General features: G+C 49.9%; 1 protein-coding gene across 1 annotated transcript; it reads right to left on the bottom strand.

The window, feature by feature from the left end:
- Positions 1-656: 656 nt before the first annotated feature.
- LOC136647997 (beta-galactoside alpha-2,6-sialyltransferase 2-like) lies at positions 657-16,417 on the bottom strand. The gene is made up of 6 exons (XM_066623933.1): positions 15,761-16,417; positions 9,196-9,817; positions 7,188-7,285; positions 3,039-3,140; positions 1,364-1,538; positions 657-934 (listed from the first exon to the last, which is right to left on the bottom strand). The coding sequence occupies exons 1-6, from the start codon at positions 16,415-16,417 to the stop codon at positions 657-659; spliced, it is 1,932 nt and encodes a 643-aa protein (XP_066480030.1).
- Between the last annotated feature and the right edge of the window lie 1,839 nt (positions 16,418-18,256).

The raw sequence follows: 18,256 nt of genomic DNA, 5'->3' as shown, positions 1-18,256 counted from the left end.
AAGGGCTGCCTCTTGCTTCCAGCAAAGTCATATCCTCACCTGACCACACTTCTGCCTGAATGCTGGCTGTGATATTCTTAGCCATGCACTTTGGACACACCGGCCATTTGAAGTAGCTGGGGGAAGCAGTGGTTGGGGGTGGGGTTGCAGTCTGCCAGCTGGTCAGTTTCTTCACTGGCAGAACTCAAGCATGCAGAACAGTGCAGCAGCCAGGCAGTGAATTTAGTGACAAGGGAGCATGAGGTGCAGCCTCACACCTGGCTGTTGAGGGAGAAGGCTGGCATGGCAGTCATTGTGATGAGCTGCATGGAGAGGCACACACTGTTCATTTTAATATCCACTTTATTGAAAAACAACTTTGATCCCATCCACCTCCATTCCTGAACCCATCAGGCAGCAGCTCCCCTTCGGTGAGGACTTGGAGTCAGGAGCAGATGGAGGGACAATAGGGCAGTGTGCAATCCTTGCTTGGTTATTTCATAATCTCCAGAGCCCCCTGCATCTGCCTTTATGTCTGGAGGCTGCACTGTCTTACAGCTGCCCCTTGCAGTCATGCAAACTCCTCTGAGCACTCGCCCAGCTCACCAGTCCCTCCTCAAGGGCTGCCTGGGACCCTACATGATTCATGATGGAGGCACAAGGAACACACCACAGCCTCAGCTGCCCCTCATCTCACCTGACTCCTCCTCTTCTGTGCAGTTCAGGGCCCAGAACCCAGGCAGAGTCACCCGGCCAAGCTGTGCCAGGTCATCTTGTGAGCCATGGTTCATGCGTCGCACCAGCTCCTTCTCAAAAAGTAGGGGGTGGTAAGCTCCCAGGGTGCAGGCATCATCTGAGAAGGTCTGGTAATAGTGGCAGCGGTGAGACTGGCGCTGCGATGGCAGAAACTCATAGACATGGACAAGCTTGCACAGTGACATCATCAGCACTGTCCCTGGTGGGGAAGAAAGGAGGAAGTGGAGAAAGTAAGACAGAACCCAGAGATGATGAATGGCATGCAGAGCTTGGGAGGGGAAGCTAAGAGGACAAGAAAGCCTCACCCACTAACTTCAGTCACCATTCCTCCTTCCTATCCAGCCCCATGACTGGAGAAAGGGTGCCAGGGCCCATAGCTGGCTGTGAAGTCACATTGAGCCTCAGTCTCCCCTTTGGAGGCAGAGTGTGGGGAGTGTCCCCATTCTTAAAATCCAGGGCATCATCTCAGGGCACATGGTACAGCCACCACATCACTGAAGCTGGGTAGGGTCAGTGGCTAGATGAGAAGGTACCTGTGCATCCCCCCCCCACCATTCTTGCATGCCAGGGTGACTGCTGGGTGGACGCTGCCTGATTGAAGGGTGGAAAGAGGAAGCATCTTTCTTACCAAGTAGCCCTGAGGATGGAGGGTTCCTCTGAACTTGCTCTCTGGCCCCTTCCTGTACCATCTCCCAGAGCTGCCACTGCAGCCGAGGATGCAGCAGGTGGAAGGGCTGCCAGGGCCTACGGGAGCGCAAGGTGCGATAAAGGCCAAATATGGGGTAGTCGGGGGCCTCAAACCACTGAGAAGAAAACAAAGAGAAAGCAGCAGAGGGATCAAGAGCCAAGCCCTTCAGCAGCCAAGCTTGTCACAGGTTTCACCTCAAAGGCTGCTGTTCACCTTATCCTGGCACTTCTGCCTTGTCCCAAGGTGCAAAGCATGCCCTGGCAGACTCCCCCTCCCCCACTAAAGCCTGGAAGGCAGTCAAAACTTGTCAGCACAGAACTTTGTCTTTGCTGTGGTTTATGGTACTGCCTTGTTACGGCTATTTGTCACACACAGGTTGGGGGGGAACCACAGCAGTGACAGTAGACTATGGCTACAGTAGCGGTCACTATAGTACTGTACACGAGTGCATGGTCAGCATGCTCTCATGCTCCAGTCCCAACCTTCTGTCCATCATAAAATCTAGGCAGTTGGTACCAATCTTTTGTTGGTAGGAGAAGCTCCTTGGTGAGTTACAGCTGTTCTAGAAGCCTGGCTGCCAATGGCACACTTCCCATGGTTTGCAACCCTTTTTCCCTCTTCCCAAACATACCTTAGATTAGAATCTTGTTTTCTCATTTAATTATGTAAAAAGATGGTCTGAAGAGGGTCAGTTGCTCTCCCCCTGCTAAATGTAAGAGGGCACCACTTGAAAAGGGTCCGAGGTAACAGAATGGGATGGAATGGCCAGGTGATTTCCTCTCACCCAATCAGCTGATGACATCATCAGACCTTGATCTCTAGTTCAAGCACATAGATGCTTGAGGGAACCAGCTGCTAATGGGCAGAAGACATACCCACTTTCTCCCCAGTAAGGGTGAGGGAGGGCCAACATTCCTGGGATAGTGTTGGTAAGTACAGTTGGCCTGCACTGTGTGGAATGAAGACTGTATTTCTAACTATAGACATTTAGAAGATGAATTTTGGTTAGTTTGCTCTTTTCACTCCCAGCCAGTCTACAAACTTCCCCAGTGTAGGGATGTGTAGGGGAAATTGTGTGTGCTGCTCTTAAGTAGTTACTTGGGTGTTACCTGTTGAATCCAACTTGATTAAGCTGTTTCTTTGAGTCTGGCTATTTTTCACTAGGCTGCTGGTTGTACTCCTCCCCTTCCTCACTTTGTTAAATTCCTTTGGGAAATAAACCAGCTACATTTGGACACCTTGCTTGCCTACTCCATGTTCACTTGTAATTCAGTTGGCTGTCATGTCTGATTGCTTGCAGGTGCTACTACAACTTTATTTTTAACTTTTAATAAGAACCCCTGGAGTTCTTTTATGCCAATAAAGGTCTACTGAACTGAACTGGAGTTCTGTGCTCTCCTGGGCAGGATGGATTTTCCCAAATGGTCTCCCTCTGCCTGATTTCTGTAGATAGTTTCCCCTCCATTCAGCTGCTGACCCAGTAAACCTGGGACAAAAAGAGCAGGAAAGGGGTCTTCCGAGTGCTAACCATTAGGCATCACTCCCCTTGATCATCCTGTGGCTTCGCTTACATCTTCCTACCCCAAACACAGATACTGTACACAGAGAGTCTCACCTCCTGCAGGTCCCCTGGGAAAGGGGCTGGGTCCCACGCGACCAAGACTCCCTGGGTAAACAGTGCACCATCCAAGAAATGCTGCTCCGGGGAAGCCATCAGCTGTGGGACAGAGTGTCAGTCAGAACCTTCCTGACTCCAGGAGCCAACCAAAGCATCTGGCTGGGCTGACTAGAGAAAGTGCCAACATTCTGCCTGCCTCTGATTCCTGCACTTTGGAAGGAGGGGAGGAGGGAAAGGGGGCACACCAGAACTCTGCCCAGACATCAGTGGAATATGGCATGATGGAACTCATCAAAAAGGTTAGTGTGGGGAGGCCCCTTCACAAATCTGCTTCCCCCTCACCGCCAACAAGACAAGTCCCTCCTTTCCTCTGACCGTTTTGCTATGGTGTCCGCTCACCTCGAGTGTCTTGCATGGTCAACTCAGTCCCACATTTTATTGACTGTCACACATTTATTGTACAGCTTGGACTAGATGGTGAATGTCATGAAGGGGTATCACACTTTTCTAGAGCTCTTTATGTAGTGATGTGTGCCTTTGTGCTCTCAGTTTATTAGCATGAGTCACTGACTGTGATGGTGCTGATTTTCAGTGTCAGTCTGGGCTCCAGGCAGGAGTTGCCCATAAGAGAACCAGCAGGCCTGAATCAAGGCAATGGCACAGCAAGGTGCAGCTAGGCTCCAGAAAGAATGTCCCATATTTATTTCCCTTATTTTTTTCTTTAAGAAAATTAGTTGGACTAATGCTCAAAGATGTTCACCAAGATCAGAAATTATTTCCATTTATGTTAATGTTTAGAGAAGTTAGGTATGCTGAGGTTGATCACAATCAGTCCTGTTCTATGTTCCCAATGTACCTTGTGAACTGACATTTGAAATGAAAACGGCTGCCCTACAAAGCCACAACCAAGGAGAGGACGACCCATGGCAATCTAGGATGCCTCCAAGGCACTCAAAACTCATGGATATCAAAAACCACTTGGGTTTTGCAACCCTTTCAAAACCCACATGGAAGATTCACAACTTATAGAATAAAAAGTGCAAAAGGTACTTGGTTTATTCTATGGGTAACATGTTCACAGGTAAGGAAACCCCTGCAGGTTTGTTCATTTCCATATGGGTTTCTGCATGTCTGGTCTGGGCCTCAGGGGGTCTTCAAGTGGTGCTCATGCCAGGAGTGTCAGCTTCACCTGCTTCAGCCAGCTGTGCTCCTGGCAGACAAAGACATGCCTTGTGAATAATTCCCTGGACTGGAGTACTACTGTGCATTGTATGCAGAGCTGCCTTGAAAACTGCCCTGACTGTGAAGGTGGAGAAGGACTTTACCTTCCTCACCAGGGGGCAGCCTAGAGCTGATATGTGAGCTCCCTGCTGCGGATACTGTTGCTTTGTTCCTTGTTTTCAGTAACAGCTCTTGTATATTTTGATACTTCTAGCTGTTTTGGTGGAATTGTATTTGGAAATGTCTATGACACTTATTTTCTTTTTCTCCTCACTGGGATTCATGGAGGAGATAATTGAACATTATGGACATGGACATACAGGTCCGACCTTCTTGTACAGATTTTTTATGCACGAACTTGACTCAACACGAATGGCCACTGCAAATGAGAAGGAATGTGCTGATCCCTGGAGAAGGGGAAAAATGCACCCCTTTAAAATCAGTTTTAAAAAAACTGCTTTTCTTACTGTTGTAGAGAGACAGTCATGCAAGCGATTACAGTTATAACCTAATTATCCACAGATTTTTCACTCATGGAAAAATCCACAGATTTGTCTATCTCAATGCAATGAGAAGGGCTGAGAAGGACCCTTTAAATTAAAGGAAAACAGTCATTTAACAATAGCCATGTTAATGCGAGAGGGCAGCCAGCTGACAATCCATCAATCATTCTCTCTCCAGGTAGCTTCAGCTTTACTCCAAGGCCGACCCTTCCCCTCCCAGCACGTGAAAGAAAGATAATCACTTTGCATTGGTGAAGGGAGGGGTTGAAGTGGCTTGGAGTGAAGCCTTTCTAAGCACCTGGAGGGAGACAGATTGATGGTTTTCTTAATGATTCTATCTTACATCACAAAGGTCAGCAAGATTGTTTTTAAATTGCCAAGCAAAGGGTCACTTTTTTTTTTGCTTTAATGTAATTTTTGCCATTATGAGTTCTAGGAAGGGAACCTTCCTGAATAATGAGACTCAACCTGTAATTGGGTGACATATGCATAATGATTATATCAAACCCAAGCCAGTGGTTCTCAAACCTTTTTAGGATCCACTTTTTAGAATGAGAATCTGTCAGGACCCACCAGAAGTGATGTCATTAACCTGGAAGTGATGTCATGGCCATAAGTGACATCATCAGGCAGGAAAATTTTTAACTTGCCCGATGACAAAATCTAATTAAGTAAGTAAATTTGAAGTTTTCAATAAGTTTAAAAATTTATAATAAAGAACTCTCCTAAGAAGTAGCTGATCTGTTTAAAAAAAATCCCCCAAACATCCCAAAGGCTGCAATCCAACACACTTCCCTAGGAGTAAGCCTCAATGACTATGGGCGCAATCCTAACCCCTCATGTCAGTGCTTTCCAGCACTGGCATAGCGGTGCCAATGGGACATGTGCTGCATCCTGCAGTTGGGAGGCACTCATGCAGGCCTCCTCAAAGTAAGGGAATATTTGTTCCCTTACCTCAGAGCTGCATTGCTGGAACGAGACTGGAAAGCACTGACATATAAGGGGTTAGGATTGCGCCCTATATTGTTAAAAGCATATACATAGTAGCCTGTTAAAAGTACGGATCTGTAACATTTCCCCAAATGCAGTCACATACCATAGTAGCCTCAGGTTTAATATATTAAAAATAAAATACACATTGAAATGAAATTGGCTTGTAACCCACCTAGTGGTTCTGATCCATGGTTCGAGAAACACTACCCTAACCTACAGCAGAGAACCTATCAAGTGTAGGCTACTGTTGTATGTGCAGTCTGGAGCTGCCCTGCTATTCAGGAAGTGGTTCCTGCGAGATTAGGGTTCTGTGAGGCTGACACCAGACAGCATGCCACTTTACCCCAAGTGAACGGCAAATGCCCCCATAAGGCATTATCTCAACCTTACACATTGGGGAGCTTAGAGAGAGTGGCATGCCTAGGGCCATGCCCAGTGAATTCCTGATCAAGTGAAGAGTCGAACAAGGGATGTTCTGACTTGTACACATGTATATGCTCTGCCACCAGTCTAATTCTGTTAAAGGGAACCTTGCCATTCATTTGGAACCCTGAAATCAGGCACACAGCTCATAGCCTGCACAGAAATGGGCTTGGGTTATCGGAAATAAATCAGCTTTAGCATATCTAACTGCTGTTCACTGGATCATGGCCAATGTTCTCTCTAGATCTAGTGGTCTTCAACCTTTTTCATGCCACAACCCCAATAAATAAAATATGAGACTGGGGACCCTACCGTCAATCCTGCCCCCTTCCAGGACCCTACACAACCACCCCATCCTCGTCACTGCCTGTTTCTACTCCGGTTCCACCCTCCCAACACTGTTCACTGTAACCAAATCTTATTAGAGAAAGCAGAAAAAGTTACCACGAAGCCTGGCACTAGTGAAAGCACAATTGCTAAGAACATGAGCAGGACTGGGACACGATCTCCTGGTACCTGAAGGGTACACTAGATGCCTCCCCCTTTACCTGGTAGTGCTCCAGTTCAGTGGTCCTCAACCTTTTTCATTCCTGTAAGTTGCCGTGACCCCACAACCCCATTGGGGTCCTGACAAAAGAACACTGCTCTAGATTTCCCTGGAGTGCACAGAGCCCTACAGTGGTTGCACAGGAGTGGTAATGGAGGGCTTGGTGATTACATTCTCACCATTGCTGAGCTCCAGAGCTCTGAGAAGGAAGCTGTGCAGGTCTTCCGCCCTGGGTCCCTTTAGGGAGAAGGGCGGGATATAAATAAAGTCTTATTATTATTTTATTATATTATTCAGTCAGAGCTGTGCAACTGTGCAGCTTTCGGGGAATGCTGATCAAGACCAAAAAATACGTCAGGGCTAAGTTCCAGCCCCACTATACTGGGGACCTGCTTTCCTGCACCTCATCCTCCCCCGCCCTAGCCTGTGCAGGCCATGCCCCTGCTCTTCAGCATTCACCTGGGAGTTCACAAGACGAAGGGTCGTCTTAGTGCCCACATCACGCTCATAGCCAGTGGTTGGGGCTCCATTGAAACGAAGGACAGCATCATGGGAGTCTGGTGGGAGAAGGGAAACACGGGTGTGAGAGGGTGGCCAGGCAGAGGCCCCCAATCCAGACTTCTCTCCCTTGCAGTTTCCACCACTAGATGGCAACATTTCTAGCCAATCCCAGACCTTCCTTCCCAGGCTGCTCCTTGTTCAGGACCAGGGCAAAGTTGGACAGCACCAAGCGGGGGGGGGGGGTATCTCTTTTCCTGACTGGAGGCATCTATTGAATTTTCTGCATTGGAGATTTCCCTAAAACCACATAAATGGGATATGAACAAATTGAGTGAGTGATTTTAATAAGTAGTAGAATTGACACAAGGCACTGCTTGAACACTCAGCTTTTGGGTGGGTGTCATATCTCAAAGGCTGATTGGTTAAGAACATAACAACAGCCCCACTGGATCAGGCCATAGGCCCATCTAGTCCAGCTTCCTGTATATCACAGCAGCCCATCAAATGCCCCAAGGAGCACACCAGATAGCAAGAGACCTCATCCTGGTGCCCTCCCTTGCATTGGCATTCTGACATAGCCCATTTCTAAAATCAGGAGGTTGCATATACGCATCATGGCTTGTAACCCATAATGGATTTTTCCTCCAGAAACTTGTCCAATCCCCTTTTAAAGGCATCCAGGCCAGATGCCATCACCACATCCTGCGGCAAGGAGTTCCACAGACAGCCTTCTGGGTAATATTAACCTAGGAAAGACCATTATGGGCCAAAGACTCATAGAATGTTCATACTGGAAAAGAATCTGGAGATCATCTAGTCCAACTCCTTGCTCAGTGCAGGGTTCATCTAACTCAGTGCTGCCTGCAGCAATTCTCCAGTGTTTCAGATAGGGGACCTTTTCTTCCAGTCCTAACCAGAGATGCTGCCTGGCTCTGAACCTGGCAGCTTCTCCTTCTCTGTCCACTGAACTACAACTCACTCTCTGGAATGCCTTGCCCTGGGAAATCCAATGATTTTCCCATTATTGGTGGCCTTCCAACACCTTTTGAAACCAATTGTACTCCACTGTGCATTTGTTCTCAAGGCTTGAGCCTTGGCTTGCCTGTGTTCTCCTGAAATTGATTTTGGCTCCGCATGATCTTATCTGCTTTCATGACAGTGCATTTTACAACCTTGGTATCAGTTGCTTTGCAAATGTCCTATCAGCTAGCTGAGGGCTCAGCCATGAAGGTAAATGTCAGAGAACTGCTTGTTCATTTTATTCAAACTGCCCTTCAATCAAAATGATCAGGACAGTTGAAAAGAGTCAAGAAACAAGATTACAAAAGCAATTATTGATATTTGACAATGATTGCATCCAAAGGGTTTTCTCACCCTGCACAAAGGGAGATCTCCAGGGAACAGGAAGGCTGGCAATGATGTTGAGTTGACAGCTAGATGACATCCAGAAGGTTGGTTTGCATCCTGCTGCCACTTTTTACCAAACTGTGTAGAGCAGCGATTTTCAACCTTTTTCATCTCACGGCACACTGACAAGGCACACCATTCGGTTTTTGATAATTGACAAGGCACACCATGCTGTCCATGGGGGGTTCACATCCATTGGCCCTACCAATATATGACTTTCCCCCAAATTCCTGTGGCACACCTGCAGACCACTTGCTGCACACCAATGTGTCACAGCACAGTGGTTGAAAATGGCTGGTGGAGGGAGGACATGGCTATTTTTCTGCTTGAAACAGACTGGTCAAATCTAAGTTATATCACAGCTATAATTAGGATTCTGCCATAAAGAGAAAAATCAGAAATCTTTATTATGCAGTGTGATGCCATCCTCTGTGATAGAGCAAATGACCTGCCACCCCCCCCCCCCCACACACACAACCAGACACATCCCATAAAGACAGAATGGGGAGGCTGTGTCAGGATGATCCCATGGTGATGCCCCCCATTCATAACCACTCACCAATCTCCTTGCCCAGTCCTGATCCCAACATGGAGCCAGCAGAGCTCACCACGGCACACTTCTCCAGGGTCCCCAGGTCCTCTGCCATGCTCTTCTGGGGCAGCACACCCTTCCATTCAGGAGCTGCAAATGGTCCCTCATCCCCCACCAAAGTAGACACATCCACACGACGTTTGAGCTGACACAAGAGCTGCATCCTGTTTGGGGGTGGGTGCCCATGGCGTTGGCCAGCACCTGGGGGCACCCGGTACTTGTTCATGGCCTGGTAGTTCCGGAAGACATGCTGGAGACGTGGGCTCAGCACCTGAGATGAAAGCTCCTTTTGCCAGGCGGACCAGGGTAAGAGTTGCTCAGGGCTGTTGGGCTGGGAAGCCCTTTGGCGCTGCTGGAACCCAGTGAATGCCTCCCTGAAGCGGCGCCAGAAACTTCTGATGTTGGAGAGGAAGGAGCCCCGTGTAAGAGACCGTGGTGTAGACCCAGAGATCCGGCTGCCAAGTCCAGCAGGAAGGAGGCGCAGCACTCTGTTGCCCCTGGAGGTGGTCTGGGTACCCTGAAAGACTGTGGCTCTGGAGATGGGGGGGACTTCCGGTCCACGGGGGCCCAGATGCAACACAAGCCCCGACTGAAGGCAAACCAGATACAGCATGGCCAGGCACAGCATAGCAAAACTCAGCCAGAGGCAGCCCCTTCCCCATTGCCAGGGTGGCCGCAGGCAGCACCAGGGGTCCACAGGCCTGTGGAGAGTCAGAAGAGCCAGCAACATCAGTCCTTCTGCCAAACACCAATTGAGCCTTTGGCCAGTTTGTTAGCACAGTAAGTTAGAAAGAGCCAAGCAGGCTAGTCCAGCCTCTTCATTCAGGAGTTGCTGGCCAGATGCCCAGGCTTCGAGGCCAGAGCTAGTGCTGAAGCAGAACCCAAGACAACCCCCTCCCATTAAAAGGCTTTCTCTGTTGTGAAGCAGCTGAGGAGCAGTTGGTATCCTAAGGGTGCAATCCTATATGCACTTACCTATGAGCAAGTCTCACTGAACACAGTGGAACTTATTTCTGAGTAGACATACACAGGCTCCTTCTATTTCTGGCTCCAAGATTAGGGTATGGATATTATTGATTGTACACAAGTGACAAAGGCTCTTTAGACCCCATTCCCTTGCCTGATCCTCAGATTCAGAGTCAGCTCCTCTTGCTGGGCCACCCACAAAGGTTCTGGGGTCTGAAGAGCTTATCAGGCTTCCTCCTTCCTGCTGTCCCAGGGGCAGCAGGGAAGGCCTCCAAGGTCAGGTCCCTGCCCCAAGGGGCTTTACAATCCTGTTATTGCATCAAGCCTGACCACAGAGGGAGGGAAGGGAGCAACTGTGCCTGTCTCAGTTACACAGACTTCAGCCTTGGAGCTCCTTGCTCAATGAGGAGCACAGGAAGCTGCCTTATCTGCCCCATCAGACCCTAAAGCCCATCCAGCTCAGCCCTGCCAGGGCTGATTGGCAGCAGCTCTCCAAGGTGTCAGGCTCAGCAGTCTTTCTCTGCCCTACCTAAGAGCAAATCTGGGCTTTCTGCATGCAAGGCAAGGATGACTTGACTACAGATCTACAGATAATGGCTACAGTCGTCGTCCCCCCCATTATGGGGATGATGGCACTTTTTCCCTCCTGCTGCAAGATCCTGCTCCTGCCCGTGCACAGGAGGTGCACCCAAGGAATACTAGGTCTGGCCGTTCTGGAGAAAGCATCGCATAAAGACACATTTCTCTCTGTCTCCCAAGCTACACATCCCAAGTCTGCTTTACACAGCAGAGTGAAGATCCCTCCCCCAGCTGCTCTATGTATGGCATTGCTGAGAAGGGGGTCTTGAACATGCATGCACATCTGGTAAGATAGCTAATATTGTAATACCACTGTATGAATTGATGGTAAGGCCACACCTGGAGTATTGTGTCCAGTTCTGGTCGCCACATCTCAAAAAAGGATATAGTGGAGATGGAACAGGTGCAAAAGAGAGCAACCAAAATGATTACTGGGCTGGGGCACCTTCCCTATGAGCAAAGGCTACAGCGTTTCGGCCTCTTCAGTCTAGAAAAGAGGCGCCTTGGGGGGGCATGATTGGGACATACAAAATCATGCAGGGGATGGACAGAGTGGATAGAGAGACACTCTTTTCCCTCTCACATAACACCAGAACCAGGGGACAGCCACGAAAGTTGAGTGTTGGGAAAGTTAGGGCAGACAAAAGAAAATATTTCTTTACCCAGCATGTAATTAGTTTGTGGAACTCATTGCCACAAGAAGTAGTTATGGCATCTTGCCTGAATGCCTGTAAGAGGGGATTTGACAAATTTCTGGAGGAAAGGTTTATTATGGGTTACAAGTCATAGTATGTACATGCAAGCTCTTGGTTTTGGCAGGCTGCCTCTGATTGCTAGATGCAGGGGTGGGCACCGGGACACAGGTTGTGTCTGTTGTCTTGTGTGCTCCCTGGGGCATTTGGTGGGCCACTGTGAGATACAGGAAGCTGGACTAGATGAGCCTTTGGCCTGATCCAGTGGGGCTCTTCCTATGTTCTTACCCAATCCAATCCCCTGCACATGACACATGCCCTGATTGGTCATCCCAACCACAGCTTGTCCTCTCCTCCACTAGCATATGAAACATGCTGTGACCAGATACACCCTACCTCCTCTCATCTTCCTGCTCAGGGAGCCAGGTCAAAAGAGCTGGAGCTCTGTGCCAGCAAACAATCAAGCAAACCAGAGACAGCAGCAAGCTCTGTTGCCACCCATCCACTACTCCCCCCAGCCTGATGCCTGAATTGGCTAATTCATCCTACCCCATGAACATGCCATCTCCTAATCTTCCCCTTTTCAGACTAACTCTACATAGGCAGCAGTTGGGGTGAAACTGTTTTGGGGGTACAGCCCCACATCCCCCTCACATTCAGTTAACACACAAAGAGGGTCCTATAGTTTGGAGCAGGGGTCTCCAGACCCCAGCCCGGGGATCAGATGCAGCTCACAACAAGCCTCTATCCGGCCCGCAGCAAGTCTCTGGACCCCTGCAAAGGTCTGGCCTGCTCAACCAGATGTGACCAGAGCTGTCCTCCAGTTGTGTCTGGAGGGTATTCTGAGGCAGGGGAGGCCATGCACCTCCTCTCAGAATGCCTTCTAAAGGCCTAAAAACATCACTTCCTGGTTTTCCTGAAAAACCAGAAGTGACTTTTGGGGCCATCTGAAGGCCTTAGTCTTTCTGAGGCTTTCTAATGTATTTATTTAAATTTTGTATTCAAAATTGATTTATTTTTTATTTAAAATTGATTTATTTTCCTTGATACCATGCCAGATATTTGATGTGGCCCTCTGGCCTAAAAGTTTAGAGACCCCTGGTTTGGAGTACAAGAACCAGCTTGCCCTTCAGGAAATTCTCTTTGACACAGATAGCTGTGATTGGCGTCAGCAAATCTTGCTATAATGTGATCTGTAATTCAGCTGCCCTGGTCTGTAGCCCAGGCTGAGTCCCCTGCCTCCATCACCACTCATGCTTCAGCCCTGCCAACAGCCCTGCTCCACTGTTTGCCTTGCCCACAGGATCTGATATTAAATGGTCCCACGTCTCTATACATTCAGGTTCCATTCTGCTATTGTTAGAGCTCTGCTTTTCCACAACAATGTCATCTATTTTAAAGCTAGCCAAGGGTCAAGCCAGAAATGCACAGAAACAAGCTATTCCAAGACATGTTTCCAATCAGCAATGCCATGTCTTTCCACTGAACCAGTAAAGAGGCCCCAACCTGACGAATGCCAACCTCTTCCCTGTATGCCACTTTCCCACTGAAGCAGTGTTTTGCTTTGGGGGGGATTTTGGCAGGAAATGGCATTGGCAGGGGGAAGAATTGAGTCTCTGTGACCCCTTTAGCTGCTTGGAGGAGGGGAGAGAAAGCACTTGTGGTTGGAAGGCTGCCTCATAAAGCAAGTTGGTGTGCATGTTTAATTTGACTTTCAGTAGCCCAATCCAACTTTCCTGCACTGATTCAGCCACAGTGCGGTCCCTAGGTAAGGGAACAAATGTTTCCTTGCCTTCAGGCCTCCATGATTGCCTCCTCACTGCAGGATGCATTGTGTGCCCTGTTGGATCAGCTGCATCTGCGCTGAAAAGTCAGTTAGGATTGGGCTGTCAATGATGCAGCATGCAATAAGGCACTTTCTTTTGCCTGTCCTCAGTCTCTTGCTAATATACTTCCCTGGATGACTCTGGACTCCACTGTTGTGCAAGAAGAAAAATAATCTCTCTATTCACATCCTCTACACACTGCATAATTCAAAGACTTTTTTACAAAATTATTTATTTATTGGATATGAGTGTCAGAGTTGTCCTTAAGCAGTCTTGCCAGTGGTGACCTAGAAAGGCTATCCTCGTGAGTGGGATTGGTGGGTTTTCACCCACCCCTTTCTTGACTCCTTTGTTCCGTGCCTTTGCAGGCAGCAAAAGCCTTGACAGCGCTGCTGTTCTCAGCAATCTGCTCCCGCCAGAGTTTTCCTCCAGAATGTGCCTGGAGACGGGTCACTGAGCAGAAGCAGGCTTCCAAGAATGCTCTCCGTGCTTCAAGCACTGCTGCAGCCCGCAGAGACATGGCAAAAGCAAGCCAAGAAAAGCTGCGAATGTAGTTGATGCTGCTGCCAGGAGCAGTGGGGAAATGGCACAAAAAGAAAAAGGTTGCACTCTGGAATGGGCTGAGCAGCTGGTGGGTAACTCTGATTACCTTAATAAAAAGGCTGAACTATTTAAGCTAGTTTCATGCCAACTTGTTCAGCTTAACAATATATGATGGGGTGCAGGTGGGGAAGAGTGCCTGTGAGTGCATGCACATGTCCTTTGGATGCAGGCAAATTCCACTGTGCGCTCGCTCTCCCCCAACTCCACGTTCCTGTTCTCTTCCACTGTCTAGAAATGGAGACTTCAATGGCTAAGAGTGCTGCATGGGTTCCTTAGAACTTTTGATTTTTCCCCCCTCCCTTATGGCAGGAATGAGATTTGCTCTTAGAAAACAAGGGAGAAAACCAGGATTTCAGAGTAGGAGTGACTTCCCTTCCTCAATGAAGTCTCTCCTCTCCAGTCAATGAGTTCACATAAGAACCTCGGAAGAGCCCTGCTGGATCAGGCTGCATCTCACAGTGGCCCGTCAGATGCCTCAGGGAGCAGACAAGACCACAAGATATCTGTATCTTGTTGCCGCAGATGGTATTCAGAGATAGGTTACTTCTAAAACCCAGAGGTTACATTCAGTCATCATGACTTATACCCTGTGATGGACTTTTCCTCCATAAGTCTGTCCAAACCCCTTAGAAAAGCATCTAGGTCAGGTGCCATCACCACATCCTGTGGAAAGGAGCTCCACAGGTTAATTACGCACTGGATTAAGAAACATGTCCTTTTGGCTGCGATCCTAGGTATGCTCTCCTGGGAACAAGCCCCACTGAACAAAATTGGACTTACTTTTGAATAGATCCACTTAGGATTGGGCTGTTTGTCTGTTTAACCCATTTCTGCCCAGCCCACAGGTGCACACATTTGATCCCTGCTGTGTATATGCAACACAGGGCAGAAATGGCTTAAGGCTGCAATCCTAACCACACTTTCCTGAGAGTAAGCCCCACTGAACAAAATAGGACTTACTTCTGAGTAGATCTGGTTAGGATTGTGCCCTAACTTTCCCATGAGTCAATTTTTGTGGCTGTTCCCTGGTTCTAGGGCTGTGTGAGAAGGAAACAAGTCCCTCTATCCACCCTATCCACCCCACATATTAGAGTGGAGTTGAGCATCTTATCACTAAATGGCAAGATCACAGGGGACATGAAAACTAAAACTGGCCTGTGGGTTTTAACAACACCATTGTGGTATTTTTCTTTGCATTTACCAACTTGTTGACCTCTGCTCATAACATAAGAACATAAGAACAGCCCCACTGGATCAGGCCATAGGCCCATCTAGTCCAGCTTCCTGTATCTCACAGTGGCCCACCAAATGCCCCAGGAAGCACACCAGATAACAAGAGACCTCATCCTGGTGCCCTCCCTTGCATCTGGCATTCTGACATAACCCATTTCTAAAATCAGGAGGTTGCGCATACACATCATGGCTTGTACCCCGTAATGAATTTTTCCTCCAGAAACTTGTCCAATCCCCTTTTAAAGGCGTCTAGGCTAGACGCCAGCACCACATCCTGTGGCAAGGAGTTCCACAGACCAACCACACGCTGAGTAAAGAAATATTTTCTTTTGTCTGTCCTAACCCGCCCAACACTCAATTTTAGTGGATGTCCCCTGGTTCTGGTATTATGTGAGAGAGTAAAGAGCATCTCCCTATCCACTGCTCACTGTCCACTGCTCACTGTTCCCCAAGTTATTTTTCAGCGCCCCAGTTTTGCATTCAACCTAAGTTTGCTTTTAGTATGTAAACAATATGCCAGCCTTGGCGTGGAGCTCTCTGCACATGTGCAAGTGCTCTGCAGGTGTTCCCTGCTCCTTACTCCCTGGTCCTTACGTGTGTGCCCCCCCCCGGAAGCCACTGCTGTCCCCATACGGCTGCTGGGGAGGGCGCGGCTCGCCTGGCGCGTCGTCCAGGGCAGAGGCGACGCAGCCCAGCCCTGGCTCTGGGGGTGGCCAGCGATGCTCGGGGCGTTGGCGCTGCGGTCCTGGGCGGCGGGCATGGCATCCGCGGAGGGAGCGCTTCGTGGCCGGGGCACCGCAGGGCCCCAGAGGGCGGCAGGGGCAGGAGGGCTGCGCTCTCTCCGTCTCCCGGGGGCCGTCCGGCTGGCTGCTGGAGCACGCGCGCCCGTCTCTCCGCGGAGGCTTCTCGTCTCCAGCGCAGGGCAGCCCCAGCCTGGAGACGGAGGGCGCGGGGACAACAGCGCAGAGCCGCCTGGTTTCCAGGGGTGGGGGAGCCCCGGCCCTCCAGCCCTCGCGGGACCCCCACCCCGGGCAGGCACTGGCGCCCCTCCTCGACCCCCGCGCGCTCACCTTCTCCGCATCTCCTCGCTGGCTCCGGGCTGCTGTCGGCGCCGCAATGCAGCCCGGGCGGAGCACACGCGGGACCCCAGAGGACGAGGGCCTGGCTGGGGAGGCCGCCCCGGGCAAGGCGCGCTGCAGGAGGGGGCGGCGTTGCCCGCCGACCCACAGCCTGGCAGGCCAGCTGCTGCCCAGCCGCGCCTTGCCCCGGGCACGTGCCCTCAAGGGGCATCCCTCGCGCTCCGCCCGCCCGCTTCTGCGCACTCCCCGGGCGCCTTCTGCCCTCCTCAGCCCGCCGCAGGGGGCGGGGGCTCCTGTGCTCGGCTGCCCTTCGGAGGAAGCCCCAGGAGGAGCCCAGCAGCGCCCCCTTCGTCCCCGCCGCAAGAGAGGGGCTCCCGGGGCGTTCCCTCGCCCAGGCTGCTCCCTGCGGACTAGGTTTGGCTGGGAAGGGCAGCCTCTCTTCTTTGGGTTGGTCCTTTGAGCAAGAGGGAGACACCCAGCCCAAGGGGGGGGCCTTGCTGTGCCCTCCCCATGTCAGTCAGCACACTAGGTGCCCTAGGGATGCGCTCCTTCCACATCAGTAACTGGAGTAGCAGCACTGATGGTGGCTGAGGAGTCCTGCCTTCCTTACCCCATCACAGCAGTGGTGAAGGCAGACCTAGCATGGATAAGGGATTCAGGGCCCAATCCTATCCAATTTTCCAGTGCAGATGCAGCCCTGAAGTAACCCTTACCTTGAGGAGGCCTCTGTGACCACCCCCCCTCCCCCACTGCAGGATGTAGTGCATACCTGGGCACGGCTACATCAGTGCAGGAAAGTTGGATAGGATTGGACCCTCAGTTACCCAGGCACCCGCTTCTAGGCCAGAGTAGGCAGAGGCAAGGCACCTAAGACCACCAGCAGGTGGTTCTGCAGGCTGAGAGATTTTTTATGCTGCAGATTTGCTGTGACTGAACTGTCAAACCAGCTACCACAAGCCTCTTTTGTGATTCCTGCGGAATGGGGGAGCTGGAGCTTGTTTGCTGGGTGACACTTGTTTACACTGAACAGCACTTTCTACTTGATTACCCATCCACTCAGCATGGAGATATATTTTTGAAGCTCTTCACAATATGCTTTGGTTTGCACCACCTGGGCTAGTTTTGGCTCCTACACATACTTGGTCACCTTGCCATTTATCAAAACCCCAGTTTATGAACAGGTAAAAAGCACTGAATTCAAGACAGAGCCTTGGATGACCCCATTTCTCTGTTCCCTCTATTGTAAAAACCTCCCACATATTCTTACTCTCTGATTACTGGTTAAACAATGGCAACGAAACATCACTGGTCCTCCTCTTGTCTCCTGTTTCAAATGTCCTCACCCACCCCCAAGCTTTTATCCAATGCTTTGGCATCCCAAGGATGCTGCTGAGTCATCCAGATACAAAACACCGTTATCTTGTTTAGCACCTTCTCTTTCTTAAGAGTTCTTCCTCTTGACTGGTGGACAAGAGACTTGACTTTGAGTTGGGCCATTGGACAAGGAAGCCCACCTGCACCCAGCAGTGGGAAATCTGGCATCCCAGGTGATACCCTTGATATCCAGTCAATCAGAGGGTGTTTGGCCAATATCCACCACCCATAAAAAAAGGAGAAGCCCAAACCAATTGCCCTGATTTGAGTATCAGGTGCTTAGCACAGATGGCACCCACTGCCTTGGCCGGTATGGGATGAGATTACTGGAAGCCTGGGAACATGAGTAAATTGAGATAACGAACAGATCTAGTTTAATTGACTCAGGTATTTCTTTTCAGCTGACTGTGTAACTGTCTCTTGTCCAGCCTTGCTTTTTATGCCCATTTTACAAAGAGGGCAGTAGTCTTGCCTCAATCAACTTGCATTCCCCACTCTGGGTTGAGGCTGGGTCTGTGCCTACCTATTCAGGAATGAGATTACGATGTCTCTCACTAGCTACCATACTGCTTGGTTTTAAAGAAAAATTCCACCCCCCAAAGAAATGGGGGGCTAATGGGGGAGATGTTTTTCCAAGGTGAGGCCTTTCTGTCTGGTCTCCCTAGTTCTGAATAAT

The sequence above is a fragment of the Tiliqua scincoides genome, chromosome 1, assembly GCF_035046505.1.
Source record: "Tiliqua scincoides isolate rTilSci1 chromosome 1, rTilSci1.hap2, whole genome shotgun sequence".
Classification (NCBI taxonomy): domain Eukaryota; kingdom Metazoa; phylum Chordata; class Lepidosauria; order Squamata; family Scincidae; genus Tiliqua; species Tiliqua scincoides.
This window is presented reverse-complemented; position numbering and strand designations above follow the sequence as displayed.

Excerpts from the sequence above, each read along its gene's own strand:
- LOC136647997 (XM_066623933.1), bottom strand. The coding sequence starts at position 16,417 with ATGCCCCTTGAGGGCACGTGCCCGGGGCAAGGCGCGGCTGGGCAGCAG. Across the intron at positions 3,141-7,187 it reads TTCGTCTTGTGAACTCCCAG|CTGATGGCTTCCCCGGAGCA; the intron begins GTGAATGCTGAA and ends TCTGTCCCACAG. Across the intron at positions 935-1,363 it reads TCCATCCTCAGGGCTACTTG|GGACAGTGCTGATGATGTCA; the intron begins GTAAGAAAGATG and ends CTTCCCCACCAG.